We start from the raw sequence: 25,732 nt of genomic DNA, 5'->3' as shown, positions 1-25,732 counted from the left end.
ACTGGTATTGCAGTCCTATATAATAAAAGGACCTGTTTCTGTCCTCAGGATGTAGGCAATGATGGCAAGGCCACATTTATTATCCATCCCTGTTGGCCTGAGAAGGGGAAGTGAGCCTTCTTCTTCAACTGCACTTCAGAGGGATTGGCTAAGCTATGTAGTATGGAACTGGAAATGGAAATTATGCTACACAGAACAGTTTTATACAATAATCAAACCACAAACAAGGTTAATCTGGTTCATGTATTATTATAAAACTGAACCCTGCACATCATATGGCTTTGAAGTGATAAATTTGAACCAGTGCGTTACAGAACAGTGGGCGGCACAGTGGCGCATTGGTTAGCACCGCAGCCTCACAGCTCCAGCGACCCGGGTTCAATTCTGGGTACTGCCTGTGTGGAGTTTGCAAGTTCTCCCTGTGTCTGCGTGGGTTTTCTCCGGGTGCTCCGGTTTCCTCCCACAAGCCAAAAGACTTGCAGGTTGGTAGGTAAATTGGCCATTATAAATTGTCCCTAGTATAGGTAGGTGGTAGGGAAATATAGGGACAGGTGGGGATGTGGTAGGAATATGGGATTAGTGTAGGATTAGTATAAAAAGTGGGTGGTTGATGGTCGGCACAGACTCGGTGGGCCGAAGGGCCTGTTTCAGTGCTGTATCTCTAAAAAAAAAGAACTGAGGTTGTAGGCCTCTACACCAGCTCATATATCTGTTCATGCATTCTCCCTGATATAAATGATTAATATCTTTCTCTTGTCTCAAACACTTATCCAGGAAGCAGTATGAAAAACCAAAACATGGCCTGTATATATTCAAAGTATTATTATTCGTGACATCATGCCCCTACTAATCCACTGCATTTGAACCTAACGCCAGTATTAAGATGCATTTTTATGTCCAGTAATAAAAACTGCAATATTTAATAGTGTATTCATTTTTTGATGCTATGAATTGTTTTTGTTTCAATACCTGATTAATCTAATTGGGTTCATAACAGTCATTTTTATCAACTCTTTTGTTTTGTTCTTTTACTTGAAGGGTGCAGGCACAGATGAAAACTGTTTAATTGAGATTCTTACCTCAAGAACAAACAGTGAGATCTACGCGATCAATGACGTCTACATGATGCGTAATACAATTTTTACAATTACATTTGAATAATAAAATGACTCCCAGTTTAGTTTTACAGAAATTAAGACCATCAGGATCCATGCTGGGTTTTTAATTTGATCTTGAGATGTGGATGACGCTGGCCAGGCTAGATTCTTTGCCCCTCCTTAAATGCCCTGAAAAGGTATAAGTGGGCCTTCTATTTAACAACTGAAGTCCTTATTGTGATGGTGCTCCCACAATGTTCTTAGGTAGGGAACTCCAGGATTTTGACCTAGCAACAGTGAAGTAATGGCCATATATTTCCAAGTTAGGCCTGTTTCTTAGTAGGGAATTTGGAGGTGATAATGCTCCCATGACATTAATTCTTTTTTTTTATTTCCAAAATATACTTTATTCATAAAAATCTGTAAAAATTACATTGCCAAACAGTTTCCAAACAGCACCAAAAAATACAAACATTGCAAGGGAGATCAGTTTCCTTCAATACTGTCATGAGTTTCTTCCCAACCCTTCCGTTTCACAATTGTCATGTCAATTACAGTTTTACATTTACAGCAATTGAGAATATTAACGATACAGTTCGAGGGGTTTCCCATGGATCCAGCCCCTCAGTCCAGCTTGGTGGGGGAACCTTACACTGTGGTCTTCCCCCATTGAGCCTTTGCTGCGGCTGCCCCAAGCTTTAGTGCGTCCCTCAGCACGTAGTCCTGGACCTTGGAATGTGCCAGTCTGCAACATTCGGTGGTGGACAACTCTTTGCGCTGGAAGACCAGCAAGTTTTGGGCAGACCAAAGGGCGTCTTTCACCGAATTGATAGTCCTCCAGCAGCAGTTGATGTTTGTCTCGGTGTGCGTCCCTGGGAACAGCCCGTAGAGCACAGACTCCTGTGTTACAGAGCTGCTTGGGATGAACCTTGACAAAAACCACTGCATCTCTTTCCACACCTGCTTTGCAAAGGCACATTCCAGGAGGAGGTGGGCGACCGTCTCTTCCCCACCACAGCCAACGCGGGGGCACTGTGCGGAGGGGGCGAGACTTCGGGTGTGCATGAAGGATCTGACGGGGAGGGCCCTTCTCACCACCAGCCAAGCTACGTCTTGGTGCTTGTTTGAAAGTTCTGGTGATGAGGCATTCCGCCAAATGACTTTGACGGTCTGCTCGGGGAACCATCCGACAGGATCCACCGTTTCCTTTTCCCGTAGGGCCTTGAGGACATTCCGTGCAGACCACTGCCTGATGGACCGGTGGTCAAAGGTGTTTTCCCGCAGAAACTGCTCCACGAAGGATAGGTGGTACGGCACCGCCCAACTGCACGGAGCGTTCCGCGGCAATGTGACGAGGCCCATCCTTCGCAACACCGGGGACAGATAGAACCTCAGCACGTAGTGACACTTGGAGTTTGTGTACTGGGGATCTACACACAGCTTGATGCAGCCGCACACGAAGGTGGTCATCAGGATGAGGGCCACGTTGGGTACATTTTTCCCGCCCTTGTCCAGAGATTTGAACATCGTGTCCCTCCGGACCCGGTCCATTTTACATCCCCAGACGAAGCGGAAAATGGCTCGGGTGACTGCCACGGCGCAGGAGTGGGGTATGGGCCAGACCTGCGCCACGTAGAGCAACAACGTGAGCGCCTCGCACCTGATGACCAGGTTCTTACCCACAATGGAGAGAGATCGCTGCCCCCACATGCCCAACTTTTGTCGTACCTTGGCTACTCGCTCCTCCCATGATTTGGTGCACGCCCCGGCCCTTCCGAACCATATCCCCAGCACCTTCAGGTAATCTGACCTGACGGTGAAGGGGACAAAGGATCGGTCAGCCCAGTTGCCAAAGAACATGGCCTCGCTCTTGCCGTGGTTGACTTTGGCTCCCGAGGCCAGTTCGAACTGGTCGCAGATGCTCATCAGTCTGCGAACGGACAGCGGATCCGAGCAGAAAACGGCGACATCATCCATGTACAGGGAGGTTTTGACCTGAGTGCCTCCGCTGCCTGGGATTGTCACCCCTCTTATGCTCGCATCCTTCCTAATAGACTCAGCAAAGGGTTCAATACAGCAAACAAACAAGACCGGGGACAGAGGACAGCCCTGTCTGACTCCAGATTTGATCGGGAAACTTTCAGATTCCCACCCGTTGATTGAGACTGCGCTACTGATGTTTGTGTAGAGCAGTTGGATCCAATTGCAGATTCCCTCCCCAAACACCATTTTGGAAAGCACGTCCATCATGTAGGTGTGCGATATCCTGTCAAAAGCCTTCTCCTGGTCCAGGCTGATGAGGCAGGTGTCCACCCTCCTGTCCCGTACGTAGGCGATCGGATCCCTGAGTAGCGCGAGACTATCAGAGATCTTCCTGCCGGGTACAGTACAGGTCTGATCGGGGTGAATCACCAACTCCAGAGCAGACTTGACTCGACTGGCTATGACTTTGGACAGAATCTTGTAATTAACATTAAGCAGTGAGATGGGCCGCCAATTTCTGATTTCTGCCCTCTCCCCCTTCTGCTTGTAAATGAGGGTGATGATGCCTTTTCTCATGGATTCTGACATGCTGCCGGCCAGGAGCATACTCTCGTATACTTCCAGCAGGTCCAGGCCGACCCAGTCCCACAGGGCCGAGTACAACTCGACCGGTAAGCCGTCGCTCCCGGGAGTTTTACTCGTCTCGAAAGACTCGACGGCCTTTGTCAGCTCGTCCAGAGTTAGCGGCTTGTCCAGTCCCTCCCTCCTGCTGTCATCTAAGACCTCTGTGATAGATGACAGGAAGGACTGGGAGGCTCTGCTGTCTGTGGGCTTTGCGTCATACAGCCCAGCATAAAAGGATTTGCTGATCCTTAGTATGTCGGACTGCGAAGACGTTACCGAGCCATCTTCTTCCTTCAGGCTGCTGATAACAGAGCTCTCTCTCTGTACCTTTTGGAAGAAGTAACGCGAGCACGTCTCATCCTGCTCGATGGAGCGGACTCTGGACCGGAAGATGATCTTGGAGGCCTCCTTGGCAAAGACCGAGGCCTGCTGGCTCTTCACCTCTTGGAGGTTCTCCTTGACCTCGACCCCCATTGACAGCAACCGGAGTAGATTTTGCATAATTTTCTGGAGTCGGGACAGTTCCCTCTGTCTCTCTGTCGCCTTCTGAACACCTTTGTGGATGAAGAACCTCTTGATGTTCTCCTTAATCGCTTCCCACCAGTGAACTGGAGACTCAAAGAGGGACTTCACGGTCCTCCAACCATTGTAATCCCTTTTGAGTTCCTCAACGTTCTCTGGGGTCAGCAGTGTAGCATTGATCTTCCACGTCCCTCTGCCAACCCGCTGGTCGTCCTGTAAGTGACAGTCGGCCAGTAAGAGGCAGTGGTCGGAGAAGCTTGACGTCGGTGGATCCGACCGTGACAGCACGGGACGCAAACAGGAAGTCAATCCTGGAACGGGCAGACCCGTCCGATCTTGACCATGTGTATCTGCGCTGTGCTCCGTCTGCAGGTTTGCTGAAGACGTCGTGCAGTTTGGCATCCTTAACTGTTTCTATTAGGAATCTGGACGTAGCGTCCAGTTTGCTGTCGTCACTGCCGGATCGTCCAGCCGCATCGATGATGCAGTTGAAATCACCGCCTAGGATGACCGGCCTGGACGTCGCCAGCAGCAGTGGGAGCTGCTGGAAGACGGTCAGCCGCTCGCTGCGTTGTACCGGGGCGTACACGTTGATCAACCGGAGCGGAGCGTTGTTGTACATCACGTCTGCTACGAGGAGGCGGCCGCCCACCACCTCCTTAACTTCGGAGATGGTGAAGTTACCTCCCCGCAGCAGAATACCCAGGCCGGAGGAACGGCAGTCATTACCCCCCGACCAGATCGATGGCCCGTGGGACCACCATCGCGACCACTGCCTGTAGGTGCTGAGGTGTGGTATTCCACACTCCTGCAGAAACAGTAGGTCAGCTTTGACCTTGGCAAGGTAATCCAAGGTTGAAACACATCGCGTAGTAGATTTAATGCTACGCACATTAATGGAAGCAATTCTTACACCCATTTTTTACTAAAAATTAGTTGTTGCTTCCCATACCATTTGTCCTCGCTAGTCCCAGTCCTTCCCCTTCGGGATGTTCCTGCATACCCATCGTGTGCGCAAGCAGTTTCACGTTGGTTGGGCTCAGAAACCCCTCCTGATTTTTCCTGCAGGGTTTGTGCCGCTCGGGTGACATCGGGGGGGTCTTGTAGGCAGAGAGGATTGGGTTGTCCTCAGCTGCTTCCATCTGTTCCTCCTCGAAAACATCACAGCTCCCGGTCTCCCGGAGCTCAGGTGCGCCAGACGTGTCTTTGCTCCCAGTGTCCCGGAGCTGAGATGCGTTGGCCACGTCGTTACGTGTGGGGCATTGGGGTTGGGCCACGCCGGGCCCATCACAGCTTCCAGTGCCCGGGGGCTGGGATGCCTTATCATCCATCTCGGAGTTCTGCCGCCTCTTTTGAAGGGGCTGTCGTTCCAGCATTTCCCTGTCCAGTGAAGAGGAGTTGTTGCAGTCTGATTCAGAAGAGAGCCTCCTCTTGCCACTGGTTTGGGTGGTGGCTTTGGGATGTTTTTTCTTTGTGGTTTTCCTCTGGACCACTTGCCACTGACCTGTTTGTCCAACTGCTGCCTCCTCCTCCATTGATTCTGTCTGTGGAGTCGGGGTTTCCGGGCGCTGGGTAGGTGCTGGGTCGTTGGTTTCAGCCGCCTCCCCTTCCTTCTCAGGTTGAAGTTCCTCACTGCGGAGAAGGTTGCTGGTCTCCTTTCGAACAGCGGACGCCTTCGTCGAACCTTCTCCCGGCCTTTCCTTGGACCTTGCCGCCTGAGCATAGCTGAGGCAACGTTTGGGGCAGGTCTTGTAGAGATGGCCTGCCGCACCGCACAAGTTGCAACACTTAGTCTGCTTACAGTCCTTGGTCTGATGGCCTTCCTCCTTGCAGTTCTTGCAAACAACCGTGCTGCAGTTGGCTGCCATGTGACCAGATTTGCCACAGGTGCGGCAAACTCTGGGCTGCCCAGCGTAGACCAAGAAGCCTCGACTTCCCCCGATAGCGAAGCTGGAGGGAGGGTGGATGATGGCTCCACTGGGATCTACCTTCAAGGTCACCTTGACCTGCCGCTTGCTGGTCCAGATCCCAAAGGGGTCCTTGACATCAGTGCTGCTGCCGGCCACCTCGACGTCCCTGGCGAGAAAGGTGAGTACATCCACCACCGGAACATGGGGGTTGTAGAGGTGAATCGTCACCACCCGGTCCCGTTGTGACGGAAGCGTGAAGAGCGGCTCCGCTGTGAGGATCGACAGTGGCGCCCGGTCCCCTTTCTCCTTGAACGCCTTCAGGAACTTCATGCATCCCGCCACGTTCCGGAACGTCACGTCGAAGTATCCACTGCTGGGGAAATCCTGCAGGCAGAAGACGTCCGTCGCTTGAAATCCGCAGCAATCGAAGAGAATTTTCTTGATGAAGAAGGTGCGATCGACCGGTGCATCTCCTTCCTTGTCCTTCACGACCACCCGAACGGTGTTGCGCACTCCCTGGGCCGAAGCTCGAAAATTGGTTATAGCCATTTTACTCAAAGCTTCCCCAGGATCAAAAGGCAATGATCATGGTCTCTTCTCAATCAAATAAGCACTGATAAGAACAGATACTACACTTGATCTTAGCCAAAAGGCCGAGAACATTAATGCTCTTGCCCTTCTCAGTAGTAAAGGTTACAGGATAGGAAGATGTTCTTGAAGTAAGTTTGATAAGTTGCTGCAGCACATCCTATAGATCATTGTTACCAACAGGTGAGAAAGGTGTCTAGGGTTCCCTCTCAGCCTTCACCAGGTCTTACTGTAACAGGGTTTGATTTTAAACACACCGTGTTTTGAGCTCTCCCTTGGTGAATCCTTGTTCACCGCTTTCCAATTATAAAACAAAGAAATAAGCACAAACAGGCTTCTTAGGTTTACAGAAGAAAGGTGAAATTTTATTAAACTTAAACTACAAACTCGAATTAGGTTAACACCTATGGATACACGCTGCACCCCGCTAGCATGTATACGCGATATGTACATGCAAATAGAGACAGAAAAGAGCAGAAGAAAAGATAAAGTGGAACAGTTTGAGGCAATCTCTGAGGAGGGAATTTTTGTTACTGTGCTTCGAGCTCGCTGTAGAGTCCTTTTGTAGGTTGATCTTGCTTTTCGTTGGGGCCCAGTATTCTTCTTAAACCTTGTTCACTGTTGGAGACTTTTCTCTCTTGGGATTCATGTGGGTTTCAGTTCTGTGAGAAGGAGATGGAAGCAGACAGGAGAGGCTGTGGTGAGCCAGCCACAAGGTCTTTTCAGTCCAGGAGCAAACAGCTTTCTGAGTTCACAATCTCTGTGGCGAGTTCAAAAAAACCTGCAACAGCCAGTTAGTCATGTGACCAGCTGGCCTAAACAGTCCTGGCCCTTGTGGATTGTCTTGTCCTAGCAGACCTTGGAATGTCTCCTCTACACACAATACCTGGTAATCAAAGGTCCGTTGTGGGTTAAATTGGAGCAGGGAATAGCCCCTTTGACCTTTCAAGTACTGTATATCAATATGCAAGAATGTCTTTCCAGCCAATCTGGCAGCCCTTGTAATAGGCCTTCTCTTTCTCCCAGCAACAATTTGAAATTTAATGTCCATATGGCAAAATTAATATGCCTCATTCTTGGCAGGTGGGGACCTGCATGACAATCATACATATTGCAGTCACAGTTCATTGGTGACGGAGGGAATGGATAGTGAGTTCAGCCAAAATCAAGCAGCCTGCTTTCTCCTGGATGGTATCTAGTTTCTTGAGTTTTGTTCTGGCTGTAGCCATCGAGGCAAGTGGTGAGAGTTTCATCAGACACTTGACTTAAGCCTTGGTGGAGAGAATATGAGGGGTCAGAAGGCATACCACTTGTCACAGAGTACCCAGATTTTGTCCTGTTCCTGTAACCAAGGTGTTGATATTGAAGTGATTTATGACTTTAACCCCTTGTCGGGACTAAAGCAAATCAGGAGCACATACCCACGAATCTCCTTTAATCAAGTTCAAACCAGTCAAATTCTCAGACACTTATTTGGGTCCAAAGAATTGCACTAGCTTTCCCTCAAAGAAAGAAAACCAAAAGAGAATTTTACCATCTTTTGGATAGCCTATTTCTAATATTTTTATGGCTAAGTCATAAATATCCCAGATATTATAAGGATCTGGGAAACTCTCTTCAATACATATCTCTCCACTTAAAGAGACACAGAGAAGGGGTTCTTGTAGTTGTATACAGAATACTACTTGAGATGATTTATTAACTTTTATATATGTATTAAAGAATTTAACATGCAATAAACTTCTTAAGTAGATAAGTATATCACAATATCAAATATTACTGAGAGATGTAACAGATATTCTTATTTCTAACAGAGAATCCAAAAGTTTAACCTTGCTAATGTTACAGCAAAATTATCTTAGAATATCCAGAATATCCATCAAAATTTAAAGTAAACTTGTACCTTAAATCCCCAAATAAGGCATGGGATGAAAAGTGTTGTCAAGGATTCAACTCCCCTAAGTGTTTGCTTCAGAACCTTGTATTTTATACTATTTCTAAGGTGTCATATGACTTTTGCGTTAGATGTGACCTTCCTGTGTTCCCTTTGAAATCCATATCTTGAATTTAATGTTTACTGGAATTTAAAGTTGTGAGCTTTTATCTGGTCAAAATGTTTATAATTGTGTTTACTTGACCTCTCTTGTTCCTGTGAGTAAATTCCATTTATTGTTAATTGCCCTTTCCATGGTATCCACAGCAACCTCCGAAGCCGACCTGTCTAAACAACAACCCCATAAACCAATTAGGTTTTATTGCTACTTCTTATTGAGGTCACACAAGATATTTCAATGTGTTTGTTTATCTCCCAAGCCCCTGGTAACAGCAATTCTATTCTAACAGAGACCTTGAAATGTTTAACTCTATCATCTTAAAGGGGAACGTCAGTGAGCTCTGAAAACTAATCATTTATTCAATCTTTAACTCTAAAGGCATAATACACTAACTATTTCCAAATTTTACTCAATCAAGCCTATTATACCTATATTCCTTCTCAATATGGCTGCTCCAGTTAGTCATCTACAATAAAATTTTGTACTTGGGCACCTTGCAGCAACCACTTAAAGATTTGTTCACTAAGGCATTATTTGTACTTCATAAATTGCGATGACAAGGGAGAAAAATTATGGTGCCTCCGTATATTGATGTTAGGGACTCATTGGTGGTGGTCTGCTGAAGTACATGGGGGAAATCATTTTTTTCTTGCTGGAAGTAGAATTGTGTAGCAGTTATGTAGCACAAATGTTACCTGCTATTTGTCAACCCAAACCTGAATGTTGTCTAAGCTGCTTCAATATGGAAGTTATGAATGGAGTTGAACATTGTAGAATCGTCAGCAAACAGCACACTCCTTGCCACATGATTGAAGGAGGATCATTGATGAAGAAGCTGACGATGGTTTGCTGACAAACTCCTGTACTGATGTCCTAGCGCTGTGATGACTGGTTTCTGGTTATTGACATGAACTCATGAGATTTCATGGGGTCCAGCGTCAATGTGTATTGTGTATCCTATATGGAACAGGACTACCCAGGCATAGTGATGGAGCAGTCTGGAAAGATGACTGATAGATATGATAAGTGTCTTGGGACCAGTTAAAGGTGTTATGTAAATGCAAATTGATGTTGCTATGATTCTATGAGTATATCTATGTCAGGCTGTTGCTTGTGTAGTCTGTGGCCACCAGTCCTCAGATGTTAGTGAGAAAGTCCTTGAAGGATCAACTGGGCTGAAAATACCTAAGTCCTGTCCTTGTATGATGCCTGGGTTATTTCCAATAGGTCCATCCATCTTTTCCTTATTACTGAACGACATAGTCATTACAACTGAGCATGTTGCAGTCACTCCAGGGAGAATTAAGTCACTTTCGCATTACATAAGAACATACGAAATAGGAGCAGGAGAAGGTCTTTCAGCCCCTCGAGCCTGCTCTGCCATTCACTCAGTTCATGGCTGATTTGATGGTGGCTTTAACTCCACTTTTCTGCCTGTCCCCCATAACCTTTGACTCCCTTATCAATCAAAAATCTGTCTGACTCAGCCTTGAATATATTCAATGACACAGCCTCCACTGCCCACTGGAGAAGAGAATTCCAAACACTAACGACACCCTGAGAGAAGAAATTTCTCCTCATCTCCATCTTAAATGAGACACCGCTTATTTTGAAACTGTGCTCCTTAGTTCTAGATTCCCCCACGAGTGGAAACATCCTCTCAGCATCTACCCTGTCAAGCCCCTTCAGAGTCTTCTATGTTTCAATAAGATCACCCCTCAATCTTCTAAGCTCCAATGAGTATAGGCCCAATCTGCTCATCCTTTCCTCATAAGACAAACCCTTCATCCCAGGAATCAGCCAAGTGGACCTTCTCTGAACTTTTTCCAATGCAAGTACATCCCTACTTAAATAAGGTGAGCAAAACTTTATATAGTACTCTACTTGCAGTCTCACCAATGCCCTGTATAGTTGTAGCAAGACTTCCCTACTTTTATATTCCATCTCCTTTGCAATAAAAGCCAACATTCCATTTGCTTTCCTAATTACCTGCTGTACCTGCACGCTGACTTTTTGTAATTCAGGGTACAAGGACACCCAGGTCCCTCAGTACCGCAGCATTCAGCAGTCTCTCTCCATATAAATAATATTCTGCTTTTCTATTCTTCCTGCCAAAGTGGACAACCTCACATTTTACCACTTTATACTTCATCTGCCAACTTTTTGCCCACTCACCTAACCTATCTAAAATTCTTTGTATCCTCCACACAACTTGCTTTCCTACTTATCTTCGCATCGTCAGCAAATTTGGCTACAAACAATCGGTCCCTTCATCCAAGTCATTAATATAGATTGTAAATAGTTGAGACCCCAGCACTGATCCCTGTGGCATTCCACTAGTTACAGTTTGCCATCCTGAAAATGACCCATTTATCCTGACTGTGTTTCCTGTTAGTCAGCCAGTCCTCTATCCATGCTAATATATCGTCCTCAAAATCACAAGTCTTGTGTGCACAAGACCAAATAAGGCTAGTGAATTAATTGTGTCTTTACGATGATTTGTTATTTTCTTGTACTGGCTCACAAACAAATTTATCAAATTCACAAATAATCATACTGGGGTTTAAACTCATGGGGCTGGATTTTACCGACCTCTCAACGACGTGGGTTGCGGCGCAGGGGCCAGTAAAATTCTGCAAGGAGAGGCCCGCCTCGACCCACGATATTGAGAAGGACCCGCCGCAAATAACCGGTGGCAGGGGGACCTCAGTGCAGCCACCCACCGCACTCCCGCCCCCTCCACCACCCACCCCCCCTAGCAGCGTGGTGACAGCAACCCAATCAGAATATGTTAAACAGTACTTACCTCTGCAGATTATGCAGCCTGCCATCTCTCCATGGACACTTCCTGATTTTACTTTGAACGGGCGGCCGTCACGTGCCGTCCCGTTCACGATTAGAAAAACCGGCGGGTCATTGGACACAGAAGGTTTCACAACAGGAGGTAAGTTCCTTTTTCAGGGGTCTCACTCTGCATACTGGAAGGGAGGAGGGAGGGGGAATACTCAGGGGTCTCACTCTGCAAACTGGAAGGGAAGTACTGTGTTCCCTCCTTCCGTAAACGGTGTACTCTCTGCATTTATTTGTGTTTGCGCAGGAGAAACCGCACTCTAGTCATCCAGTGTTTGGGGAGGGTGCCAGAAAGGGTAGGAGCATTAAGGTTATATGGATGGTGGGGGCAATCGTGCAGCTGGTAGGATCTTGATGTGGTCATGCTGTGCCTCTCTCAGTGTTGGCCAAGATGGGCAATGCCATGCCACGCCACGTAGTTGATCCATGTTAGCACCTGATGTACCCGTCAACACCAATCCCTGCCCTGTTAGGAACCTTTGCATTAATGAAGGATACAGCTTCATTTATCACATGGAAATGAGCCTGGCTCATCCTTAGCATGCGATCCACTTCTCCTGAGGATCTGTATGCACCGGAGGCAAGATCAACAGGCAGGTGCTGTCCACGTACAGGCCCCCAGTTGTGAGCAGCAGCCCCCAAGGGGAGCTCGCCATTACAGTCGCCATGCATCTACAGGCCCCACATGACATGTCATCGGATGTCGGAGCACCAGCTTCAGAGGTAATTGCACATGTAGAGAGGGTGGTGACACATCTCACTGCCCTGCTCGATGATGACCTGCAGCCCATGGGCTTCGGTCGACCTCCTATGCCTGCGGTCCTCATAGTGGCAGCGGCTCTTAAGCTTGACGCCTATGCAGCATTTTAGGGACCCACCAGAGACCATTGTGGGGTCACACAGTCAGCAGTGCACCACTGCATGAGGGAGGACACTGTTGCCCTGCAACGGAGGGCCAGTGAGTATGTCCGCTTCAGGACGGACCCTCACAGCCAGGCCCAGAGGACCATCGGTCTTGGCACCATTGCCAGAGAACCATAGTCCTCAGGGTCTATAGACTGCACCCATGTGACCATCAGGCCTCCCGCCAGGCTACCACCTACAGACATTGCAGTTAAAGGAATCCTCTCAATCTAGCGCAGCTGGTATTTCATCACCGGAGATGCTTCATGCAAATCTGTGACCACTTCTCAGGAAGCTGCCATGACACCTGGGTCCTGCCCCAGTCCCAGCTGCCACTGCTGTTCACTGAACTGGCTCAGATGGAGGGGTGGTTTCTTGGTGGCAAGGGCTATCCCTTGCAGACATGGCTCCCGACACCAGTCAGAGACCCCACCACTGTTGCAGAGGAGAGAGAAAACGCTGAGCTGAAAGATCTGCCATTGAGCTGGCGATCTGCATGTTCTAAATACGCTCCCAATGCCTGGATAGATAGGGCGGTGTCCTGTACAACGGGCCAAAAAGGGCATGACCTTTTTTTCCTGCTTGCGGTGGTCTGCACAAATACGTACCCAATAGGGGGATGCCTGGAATTATGAAGAGAGACGTCAACTGCATTCATCCTCAATCTCTGAGGGCAATGAGGACCTATAACAGGAAGGTGCATGGGAGGGCAGATGTCACCCAGGCTCCGCATGTAGGGCTAGCAGGGGTCTAGGGATGAACGGCAGTGCCTGAGCAGACAAAGGCTCTGGAAACCACATATCGGCCTCGCTCACCTGCTGTGCTACAGTCCACATCTGCTACATGTCGGTGTAAACTATTAGAGCCAGCAGCTGACTGAGCTAATGAGCCCACGTGCGAAATATTGTAGGGGCTCTGCAGTGGCCGCTGAATGCGGGTACCCCGCTGAGTTTAAACGGGCTGCGCAACGGCGCCCGAATAAAATTCAGCCCATGATCTCTGGGTTACCAATCCATTACAGTATCTAACCCATTGTGTCATCTATAAAATTGAATATTTCACATGGCTAACAAAGTAATGTGCACATTTTTTGTTTTGTTTTTAGAATTCGGTGTACCACTTCAAGAGGATATTGATTCAGAAACATCTGGGCACTTCAGGGATGCCCTAATGATACTTGCACAGGTATCTTGCAACTTATTTATGTTGTATCGAGTCTGTTTTGTGTTTTGTAAAAGAAATGTTGTGTCCTGATATGAAAAACACTAACTATAATGTTCAAGTATTAACTTTTATGATTTCTCATGTTGGCTCAAACACGTGAAAGTAACTTACATTTAATGTTCCTATTGTTTTCATTAGGAAATGAAGCCTGACTAGAATATTCTCAGTCTCGTGTAAAATGACATATCGTGACAATGATTTTTTTTCATTCTTAGTCAAAAGTTTTGATCGGAAGATATAAGTGTTGCTAATCATAATTGTTAATCCATCTCAATACCTGGAAGCCCTAATGGATACCAGATTCCACTGGAGGCAGTCCTTTTGGACTGTGCTGAGAAGGGGTGATGGGAATTGTGGCCTTTCTTGTCCTTCTGCAATGACAGGAAATTTCCAATCTGCTTAAGATTGCAGCGTATAAGAGAGTGCCCAAATCATTTTCCTAAATATTTGTAACATAGTAATCTTGCTACTGGATTGTATGAAAGGCATTAGTCTGACTCACAACTTCCTGCCAGGAGGATTCAACTTTAGTCTGTCTCCTACCTTTCAACATGTCTGGCTAGTGTGGCTCTGCCAGGATTTAAAGTCCAATCAGCATATCTCTGAAAATCAAAGGAGCATGCAAGCCTTTCCACCATGTCAAGGTGCAGTCCTTAGTGAAGGATAGGTAACTGGGATGTATTCCTATGGAGAGAGATTGGGTGTTTCATATTAAGCAAACAGAAACACGATATGTGTGGATTATTCAGCTTTGTTAGGAGACTCTTAAATATGATAATAGGGTCCACGTGTTCCAGACACTCAAATAAGCAGAAAAATTCATACTGACTCAAATATCTTGGGCTCTTTAGCTGGAAATACATTTCATGGATAATAAGTTACTTCTAATAAATGCAACATTCTGCTATGTCAAGAGGTGACTGCTAACTCTCTACTCCAAGTACTTTGTCAAAAGTGACTTTTACAACAGGAGTTGATCTTTCAGTCACTTCATTGTAGATGTTTCTACGGCTTCCGGAGGAAAGAATTGCAATTTAAAAATATACTTCATAAAGTTGTTTTACCTACTGCTCAAGCTAGATTTCCACTTTGATGAAAAACTAGCATGGAATGAGCATGGAGGGCTTTGCACCTGCCCAGCCTCTCTGCTGCTTACCCTGGTGAACTTGTCAGGTTCAGTCTAGTGAACATACTTGTGGCAGGCGATCCACGGGATTACTGTCTCCACTGCAAAGCCTGCAGACAGCAGGAGAAAAAGTAGCTTGTAGGCCTCAGGCATAATTATGTACATTCCTTTAAGGCACCATTTAATTCTTCACTTGCTTCCCTATGCCATAGAACTGCTCGATGCCAGGAACATGCTGCTGATACTTGCATCCAGTATTGCTATGATTCTAATGAAATTTGATGCATTATTCTTGCCCACATTGAATATACCATTCATCACTGGGCAGATGTGTTCAAGGTTTCTTGTTACTTCTGATGAAAAATCCCCAAAGTGATGGTAGTCAGAGGGAGCCAGCAGAATGGTCCTCTGACCAATTTCCGCCCCAGATTGAGAGCAGACAAAAGAGCCCAAATTCCAATCTTTACAAAGAAAGTGGCCTTTTTTTCTCAGGAATTGCAAACTGATAATGAAAATACAAGAATTGAGGATGGGAAATGTTAATACAGCCTACACCTCACATTAGGTGTTTACTTATCCACCACCATTCATGACTGGATTAGGCCAGAATTGCTGATTGTTCAAAGATCCTTCAATATTGCATAATTGTGCTGGACGTTCCCATAATTAGCCCTTAACAAGACCTTAAAAAGCACTAACATTTTTACTCCGGGCTGTTCATTAAGGACCAATTATGGAGGCTAAGGAATCCTCAGATAAATGAAAGAACAGAGGAAAGGTCCACCCACAGAGGTGCATCAGGAACCCAAAAATCAAAACGTTTTTTATTTTTTTCATGGGATTGCATTGGGCATTGCTGCCAAGGCCAGCATTTGTTGTCCATCCCTAAATGCCCTTGAGAAGGTGGTGGTGAGATGCCTTCTTGAATCCCTACAATCCATCTGGTGTAGGTACACCCACAGTGCTGTAAGGGTGGGAGTTCCAGGATCTTGATCCAGCGACAGTGAAGGAACAGCGATATAGTTCCAAGTCAGGATGGTGTGAGGTTTGTGGGGAACTTGCAGATGGTGGTGTTCCCACACATCTGCTGCCTTTGTTTCTCTAGGTGGAAGAAGTCGCGGGTTTTGAAGGTGCTGTTGAAGGAGCCTTGGTGAGTTGCTGCAGTGCATCTTGTATATGGTACACATTGCTGCCATTGTGCGTCGGGAGTGAATGTTTAAGGTGGTGGATGGTGTGCCGATCAAGCAGGCTGCTTTATCCTGGGTGGTGTCGAGCTTCTTGAGTGTTGTTGGAGCCGCACTCATCCAGGCAAGTGGAGAGTATTCCATCACACTCCTGACTTGTGCCTTCTAGATGATGGACAGACTTTGTGAAGTCAGGAGGTAGTTTACTCACCAAAGAATTCCCAACCTCTGACCTGTTTCTTGTAGCTACAGTATTTTTGTAGGTGGCCTAGTTAAGGTTCTGGTCAATGGTGACCCCAGGATGTCGATGGTGGGGCATTCAGCCATGGTAATGCCAATGAATGTCAAGGGGAGATGGTTTGATTCTCGCTTGTTGCAGATGGTCATTGCCTGGCATTTGTGTAGCACAAATGTTACTGCCACTTATTAGCCCAAGTCAAAATGTTGTCCAGGTCTTGCTGCATGTGGGTACAACTGCTTCATTATCTGACGAGCTGTGAATGGAACTGAACACTGTGCAATCATCAGCTAACATCCCCATTCTGACCTTACAATGGAGGATAGGTCATTGATGAAGCAACTGAAAATGGATAGGCCTAGGACACTGCCCTGAGGAACTCCTGCAGCAATGTCCTGGGGCTGAGATGATTGACCTCCAACAGCTATGACCATCTTCCTTTGTCCTAGGTATGACTCCAGCCAGTGGAGAGTTTTCCCCCTGATTCTCATTAACTTCAATTTTACTAGGCTTTCTTGGTGTCACACTCAGTCAAATACTGCCTTGATGCCAAATGCAGTCACTTTCATCTTGCCTCTAGAATTCAGCTCTTTTGTCCATGATTGGACAAAGGCTGTAATGAGATCTGGAGTTGAATCCAAACTGAGCATTGGTGAACAGGTTGCTGGTAAGTGCCGCTTACTGTTGATGACACCTCCATCACTTTGTTGATGATTGAGATTAGGCTGATAGGGCAGTAATTGCTGGATTAGATTCGTCCTGCTTTTTGTGGACAGGACACACCTGGGCAATTTTCCAGATTGTTGGGTAGATGTTGTAGCTGTACTGGAACAGGTGGCTAGCAGCATAGCTATTTCTAGAGCATAAGTCTTCAGCATTACAGCTGGCATGTTATTGGAGGCCAAAGCCTTTTCTATATCCAGCATGTTCAGCTGTTTCTTGATATCACGTGGAATTAATCGAATTGGCTGAAGACTTACATCTGTGATGTTGGGGGCCTCAGGAGGAGGCTGAGATGGAGCATCCACTCAGCAACTCTGTCTGAAAATTATTGCTTCAGTCTTATCTTTTGCAAGCAATTGCTGGACTCTGCCATCATTGAGGATGGGAGATGTTAATACAGCTGACACCTCACTTTAGTTGTTTAATTGTCCACCAACATTCATGACTGGATTTGGCCAGGACTGCTGATTGTTCAAAGATCCTTCAATACTGCATAATTGTGCCTGACCTTCCCATAATTAGCCTTTAACAAGACCTTAAAAAACATAAACATTTTTCCTCCGGGCTGTTCATTATGGAGGCTTAGGAATCCTCAGAGAAATGAAAAACCAGAGGAAAGGCCCACCTATAGAGGTGGCTGGTATGCATCAGGCCCTTGCTGACGATGTGTCTCCCCTTTTATCCCACAATCTTCACTGGGTTCAGCAGTGGAGTTCATCATCCCAGTTTAACCATCATGATTGTGGCCCCAATATATTTTGCATCAAGCCACAAAGGAAAACAGTTTTGACATAATTGTTAGGTTAGCGCAGTCGTTAGAAAATTTGTTCTGTAAGGTTGCATTGGTCGTACATGCAAATGGCTGAACTTCTTATCGCTCAGTGGTTCTGTGTGGTGCACATCAAAGCAATATACCATCAGACTCCTCGCTCTACTTAATAGCTCACAATATAGGCACGTCAGGAGTGAGAAAGGGAGAAGAAATAAACTGCTGTATTGGTAAACTGTGAGGCTTTGCCCAAACACTTAAAATAATATTGTCCAGGGCTAAAGATTGTTTGTTGAAATTTTATCTATAATTTGGCAACAAACATATTCCAATAGTATTTTGAACATTATTTTCAATAAAATCTTTATTTCAAATTGATGACACCTTATTCAAACACTTTTAAAATATTATTCATTCTGAAAACTGTCAAACATTTTCACTGGTCAACAAAGTCAGTGTTTCATAATAATATGACTTAGTATATTAATTGGGCTCATAAAACTCTACCAATAAATACTACAATTTGGGAAGCGAAAGGCTGCTTGATTTATTAAATGATTTTTTTTTTAAGGTTGCAGCTGAGCAAGGTTTGCTGCCAATAATGTGTGTGCATTGGTCCTGGCTGGCCAAGAGCTCGATCAATACTGGTCACTAGATGTAGAGGGGAAAAATGTCTTATTCTCCTTTGCTTTCAAATGTCAACGCAGTGCTCAGCTAATTAAATATCAAATGTTTAGCTCTCACAGCAGCTTGGGAATTTAGCTGATATGGCATTCACTTCACATCTTTTTGGCTGCGGGTCAGGGTCCTGGCTTTTATTTGTGTGTATAAGGTGACTCTAGGTCTTTTCAGGCAGGATAAGTAACATGCCATATCATCAGGAACTACTGACTCACATTATTACTTGTGTGTATGTGTATGCTATGGATCAGTGCTCAATCAAATTGAAGACTCCAAACTGGTCAAAATGTCACCAGTTTGGTTTGTTTGTAATAGCATGAATCAGTACCAAAGTGAGACTTGTGCCCCTATTTTCTGTAAGATAGATTGAATGGGCTGAGCTTAGCAGGGAGGAAGCAATTACTGGGGACATAGTTCCTTCAAAACAAGTTTGCTGTTAGTGGAACTATGACCATCACTTAGTGCTTACATGACTTCCTTCATACACCTAACGAAAGCATCTCCACTGAATGAAAATGTATTTGTTTGCAGAACAGGCAAAAATACAATAATATCGAATATCTTGTCTATTAAAGTATCAGATTAAAAATAGAGGGGAGGGCGTGAATTTCCATCAAGGTTTTCCTACTCGCTCTCCATAACTTCAGTGGAAAACCACATTATGCCATGTTTGTGAGGTTTCTGCAGATCTTCTGCCAAATAAGATTGACAAATGGGAGAATGTCCACAGAGTTCTTCGTGGGACGAAAGCTAGAAGGAAAGAGCCTGAGGGTCTCACCATCTTCATTTACAAGCATTTTAAAAGTTGCTTCATTGTAATTGGGATGCTTCTTAGTATTAGATTAATTCATCGTTAAACCCATTTACAACATTGTGATCATTCCTTTGTATTGTATGATCATTCCTTTACTGTTAATTAGCTTCAGAAATTAAAGTCATTCAGACCAATGCAATGCTCGAGGCCCGAATACTACCTATTGGTGTGAAGGAAAGAATTTAAGTGGCGCTTCAACATGAGATGACAGCGAGCAAAATTTAATGGTGGCATAGGGCTGAATTTAGTGCAGTTGTTTGGAGTGGGAATGGTGGCGTGATGGGCCAGAAAATCAAGTCAGAAGCGTCCACCCAGAAATCCAACATTATGACCTCAGTTCCGGATATAGTCAGTGGCAGGAAAGCACCAAGGTGATCTTGCCACCCCAACACGACTGGAATGCAAATTAAATTGATGAGCAGATACTTTTAATACATTAGCATCTAATTCATGGTGATTTAATGGTGGGGGGGGGGCTTGGAATTAAGTGGATGATGGGCAGTCCTCATGTACCTTCAGGTTCCCAGCTGTTGAAAGCTGGTGGCAACGTAGCAAGGCCTCAGTGCCACAATGGGTAGGCAGCCATGACCAGTACTGCATAGGAGGAAAAGGGAGAGCGGGGAGCAGACTGTTGGCCTGCAGTCCTGTGTGCTCTGCCAGGTAGGATCATGGTCTCGGGTAGTGTGCAAGGGGCGTAATAGCTGTGCAGGGTATCGGGTGGGAGTGCGGGTGAGCAAGGTCTCAAGTGGCAGTACCTGCTGAGCAGTTTCGCAGGTGGTCTGCAAGGTGGGGAGCTTGGTTTTGGGGGACTGTATCGGCTGTCCAAACTGTTGGGTGAGAGGGTTGGGTGTCCATACTGCTGGATGAAGGGGTTGGCTATTAGCAAGGGTGAGCACTGAGGGCCATCAGGGAGTCTGCCAGGAGAAGTAGCAAAGGCACAGCTGCCAAGGAAGGGTCGTCTCGGTATTGACAGTGCTCTAGAGGCCCATTGGTCACCTGGCACGGGTCTCATACACCCTGCCTTTTTGTCCTCTGTGGCGTGATGTGGTGCCTCCGACAGAGGGAGGGCCAAGAGGCAGCTGTGCCTGCTCGTGAAACTCCACGATAAGAGCAACAGCAGTTGGCCATGCCAAGAAGGGCCCACCTGCACCAGAGAAGGTACTGGACTCAAATCAGCTACCTCCAAATGTCCAAGCAGCATTGTAAGCAAAGACTATGGGTCTCCAGGGAGGCCGTCACCGACTTATACGCCTTGCTGCAGGACAAGTCGCGACCAATAGGATTTAGGGGTCACCCTATGCCAGTGGCCCTGAAGATCATAGTGGTACTAAACTTTTATGCGTCTGGATCATTTCAAGCATCCACCGGGGACATGTGTGGGGTCTCACAGACAGCAGCCCACCGCTGCATCGAGAAGGTGACCAATGCCCTGTTCCAGAGGGCCGGCGACTATGTGCGCTACCGGGACCAAATCATCAGCTTCAAGACCATCGCTGGATTCCCCTGGGTGCAAGGTGTGATAGATTACACGCATGAGGGCATCAAGACTCCAATGAAAAAGCTAATTGCCTTCATCATCAGGAAGTGCATCCATTCCATCAACATATAACTGGTCTGTGACCACCAAAAGCGTTACCTGCAGGCGTGTGCCTGCTTCCCGGGAAGCAGCCACGACTCCTACATACTTCAACAGTCCCAGGTGCCACAGTATTTCAGGCACCCCGCTCGCCTTCAGGGCTGGATTCTTGGGGACAAAGGCTACCCATTGAAGACATGGCTATTGATGCCTGTGAGGAACCCTCGCAATGCAGCGGAGGAGAGGTACAACACTTGCCACGGCTCCACTCGAGCGACCATCAAGCAGGCCATTGGGCTGCTGAAGATGAGATTCCGTTGCCTAGATCGATCTGGTGAAGCCCTGCTGTATGTCCCAGCAAGGGTTTCCCGAATTGTTGTGGTCTGCTGTGTGCTGCATAATCTATTACTGCAGAGGGAGGAGGCCTTGCATGATGAGGACATGATCGAACAACACTCCTCCACCAACAAGGAGGATGCAGAGGAGGGTGGCACAGTGGCGCAGTGGTTAGCACTGCAGCCTCATAGCTCCAGTGACCCAGGTTCAGTTCTGGGTACTGCCTCTGCAGAGTTTGCAAGTTCTCCCTGTGACTGTGTGGGTTTCCACTGGGTGCTCTGGTTTCCTCCCACAGCCAAAAACCTGCAGGTTGATAGTTAAGTTGGTCATTGTAAATTGCCCCTCGTGAAGGTAGGTGGTAGGAGAATTGTAGGGATGTGGTAGGGAATATGGGGTTAATGTAGGATTAGTATAAATGGGTGGTTGATGGTCAGCATAGACTCAGTGGGCCAAAGGGTCTGTTTCAGTGCTGTATCTCTCTATGAGGGTGATGAACAAGCAGCACTGGATGTTGAAACCCTTGCACTGGAGGACAGGCAGGTTGAGTGACTGTCCAAGGAGGCAAGAGACAATCTCTTACTTACTGCTTCCTGCCACCCTGATGGCCACTCAGAGTAAAAACAATAAAGACTCACCTCAATGCATGCAGTCTGTTACTTCCTTTTTATTTGTCTTTCATGCCTAGAGCCTGGCTGTACCACGCGCTATAGCCCATGGTAGAGACTATTCAAATGAGGGCTGTGCCTACATTGGCTTCCACTAAGGGGGAAGTGTGAAGACGGCAGCTCACAATCAATGCACGATAGAACAATCATTTTTACACAATGAAGGATAATTGCTTGAACAAAAGAACTTTATATGATGGAGCAGATGTCAAATTTCAAAACCCATGAACCCCAAGTGTCTCTAGGTAGTTTTCATTATATGTTTGCGAGCGCTTTTATGAGATGTGACCCCAGCACTAGCAGCTGGGCTGGAGACAGGCTGCTGATCAGCCCTTGGCAGCTGTCCTCTGGCTGCCTGAGGCCTGGAAGGCCCCAGCTGCCTGAGGGTTTTCTGCATTGGTGCAGGACTCTCCTCAGGCATTGCGGCTGCGGGAGCTGAGCTCACTGGCAGAGGGGCTAAGGAGCTGGTGTCCACACTCGGAGCACCTGAGGGGAGCCCGCAGCTGCGGAGCTCAGCCTCTCTTATTCCTTTTTAAGGCTCACTTGAACCTCTCTGCTCACCAGAGAAGGACGAGGAGCTGGAGAAGACTCCAGGTGCCTCTCTCACCTTGCCACTGCCGCATTGAGGTCATGGCCAAGGTGATGGTGTGCAGGTCTGCGTGCATTTGTGGAACCTGGCTCTCCATGAGTGTCGCCAACCTCTAGATGGAGGAAGCCATGTGCTCACATGCCTGATAGATGGAAGCACTCATGGCATGGATGGACTCCTCCATCATTCACTCATGGCTGCTCATGGCCTCTGACATCTCTGCCAGATGTTGCTTTAGTTCTTCCTGCAACTCCAGCATGCCCTGTGCTGCCAACACCAGAGGCTCGTCATCAGCCTGGGGCTCAGCATGGGCCTGGCCACCCACAGTCCTCTGACTGTCAGAGGCTTCGGCTGTCTCAGCCTCAGCCAGCTGCCCAGGCGCACGTGCGGTGCTCTCACCAGCTTGTGAGCCTGATTACATAGCCAAGAGGGAACCCACCGAAGTGAAAGTATCTGTGCTGGTGGAAGGGCAGGAGAGTCATGGGACAGGGCTTCCTCTGACTGTGGTTCCTCCTCAGAGGTAGAATTGTGTCTCCTTTCCACTGGAGTCTCCTGCGGCGCCCCAACCTTCATGAGAGAACACAAATGTGTGAATTAAGCCATACAGATCTCGTCATGCCAGCCATGCTTTATGGGGGTGTCCAGAACTGAACTGTATGTCGATGGAAGACAAACCTCACTGTATTTCTTGAACAGAGACTCCATTCTCTCCAACAGATATGGAGCAGCCACACTGGGTCCCCACTAATTCCAGTGCCTCCTTCTCTGCTGTGGAGAAAGGCCAAAGATCTCGGGTGCCTCCACCAGTCCGGGCTGTCTCCCTGCTGTTATGGGCCCTCATGTTTTGGCAGTGGAAAGAGGGAAATAGTCATAATTCGCAGAGAGATCAACATGTCAGTTCTGCTAGTGGCAGCACCTCGTCCCCTACTGGGGTATTCTATATAGCTCATGCTCCTGTCCACTCTCAGTTAATGGGGGTAAGCTGTGAAAGAAGGTGGCCTAGGGCCGACATGTAGCCAGGCATTTGTCAGGATAAGGTGATGCCTCACCACCTCTGCTAACGCCGTTGTAGTGCCTCCCTCCCCTTTCCTGCTTTTTCCTGCGTAGCCGCTTGTAATCCCTAAAACGGAGAGAGTTATTCAGCAGTCACTTTGGCATAATGCAGGAGGTCATTGACACTCAAGCAACAATGTACCCATGTCCTGGTTGTGACCCCATGGCTGCTAACCTCCTCAGCTATCTTAATCCAGGCTTTCTTGGTCAGGTGTGAGAACCTCTTCTTGCCATCGCTGGGGAAGAGGACCTCCTACCTTTCCCTTGCAGCCTGGAGGAGAGTCTTGAGGGATGCATTGCTAAACCATGGAGCCACCCTGTGTCTTGCCTCTGCCATCCTGCGGGGTCCATCTCTGGGGGTGGGGGGGGGTGTCCAGGAGTCACTCCAACACCGGTCTCAGTAGTGAAGAGCTAACTGCAAATCAGTCCTAGACAGCAATACAAGCAGAGCTGGCAGGACTTTAAATATGGCGTCAGCATTGGCTCCAGAGTCACCTGATACCGTATTTGGAGTCTCGCATCCCGCCCCAGCGCATGATTAGCCAGGCTCCACACCTACACTATGTAAAGTGGCTGCCCACCACATGATCGCGGTGGGCTGGCCGCCCACATGACTAGTGGGAATGGTATGCATTTTCGCTTCCATCACTGGGACCCGCGACAGGGTCACTAAATTCAGCCCATAGTGTGCAGTCAGAGGGAAGAACATTTCCAAAGTTGCATATCTGTTTCCTGTTTTTTCATAAGGTAAAAGGAAAAGTGACATTGCTGAAAATTAAATAAAAATAGAAAATTATAAAATTGTAATATTACAATTGTAATTGTATTATAAAAAGAATGTAAAGGTACTGTTGAAGGTACAAAAAGATTTTTAAGGATGCTGTTTATCAGAAAACGATAAACAGGTTGGGTGTCTGTCATGCAGGCCCCCAACTGCCAAGAATGAGGCACATTAATTTCATCACATGGATATTAAATTTCAAATTGTTCCCGGGAAGAAGAGAAGGCCTGTGACAAGGGGTTGCCAGGTCCCTGGCTGGAAAGACATTTTTGCATATTATCAGACAGTACTTGGAACAAAGGAGCTATTCTCTGCTCCAATACAATCCACAAACAGACATGGTCAAACCAGTCAGTCACATGACTAACCTGCTTGGCAACCTGGGTTTTTTTTCTGAATTGTACAGTTTTGAACTGAGAGCCAGCAGAAAGCTGTTTGCTCCTGGATTGAAAAGACCTCTCCTGGCCGGTTCGCCACAGCCTCTCCTGTCTACTCCCATCTCTTTCTCACAAGTCTCTGAATCCACTGAAGACAAATGAACCCCAAGACAGAAAAATCTCCTACAATGAACAAGGTTTAAGAAGAATACCTGGGCCCCAACGAACAGCAAGATCTACCTACAATCAAGGACTATACAGTGAGCTTGAAGACCCATAACAAAAACTCTTCAGATATTGCCTCAAACTTTTCCACTTTATTTCTTCTGCTCTTTTCTGTCCCTATCTGCATGTATGTATCGCATATGCATGCTAGCATGGGTGCGCATGTATCTGTAGGTGTTAACAGAATTAGAGTTTAAGTTTAAGTTTTAATAAATTTCAACCTTTCTTCTTTAAACCTAAGAAAACCTGTTTGTGCTGGTTTCTTTGCCTTATAATTGGAAAGCAGTGAACAAGGATTCACCAAGGGGGAGCTAAAAACACGGTGTGTTTAAAATTTAAACCCTGCTACTGTAAGACCAGGTGAAGGCTGAAAGGGAACCCTGGACCTCTTTCTCACTTGGACATTACAAAGCTTTTTCTTTGAAAAGAGAAGACTGAGCAGTGACCTTATAGAGGTATTTAACACACTGAAATATTTTAATAAAGTAGACAGAGAGATAGTGTTTTCACTTGTGGGGAAGAGCAAAACTGGAGGTCATCAATATCAGATCGTCACCAGGAAATCAAATAAATAATTCAGAAGAAACTTCCTTACCCAGCGAATGATGAGAATGTGGAACTTGCTACAACTGGGACTAGTTGAGGTAAATAGTATAGATGGAGAAGATAGATAAGCATATGAGGGGAATGGAAATTGAGGATTATGCTAATAGAGTTAGATAAGAAAGGATGGGAGGAGGCTCAAGTGAAGCATAAATGCCAGCATGGATTGATCAGGCTGAATGGCCTGTTTCTGTGTGGTATATTCAATGTAATTCTATGTAAAATGCACAAAGATAC

General features: G+C 46.7%; 1 protein-coding gene and 1 pseudogene across 1 annotated transcript in view; one reads left to right on the top strand and one right to left on the bottom strand.

The window, feature by feature from the left end:
• Positions 1-25,732, top strand: part of LOC137353252 (annexin A10-like) — a 127,802-nt gene that overhangs the window by 81,911 nt on the left and 20,159 nt on the right. Inside the window, exons 5-6 of the mRNA XM_068019365.1 lie at positions 1,039-1,129; positions 13,637-13,716. Coding sequence (XP_067875466.1) covers positions 1,039-1,129; positions 13,637-13,716 — 171 coding nt within the window. The remainder of the gene's footprint in view (positions 1-1,038; positions 1,130-13,636; positions 13,717-25,732) is intronic.
• LOC137377813 (U2 spliceosomal RNA) lies at positions 6,693-6,801 on the bottom strand (annotated as a pseudogene).

This window comes from Heterodontus francisci, chromosome 1 (assembly GCF_036365525.1).
Source record: "Heterodontus francisci isolate sHetFra1 chromosome 1, sHetFra1.hap1, whole genome shotgun sequence".
NCBI lineage: Eukaryota > Metazoa > Chordata > Chondrichthyes > Heterodontiformes > Heterodontidae > Heterodontus > Heterodontus francisci.
Note: the sequence above shows the minus strand (reverse complement) of the source record. Positions and strands in the feature narration are given on the sequence as shown.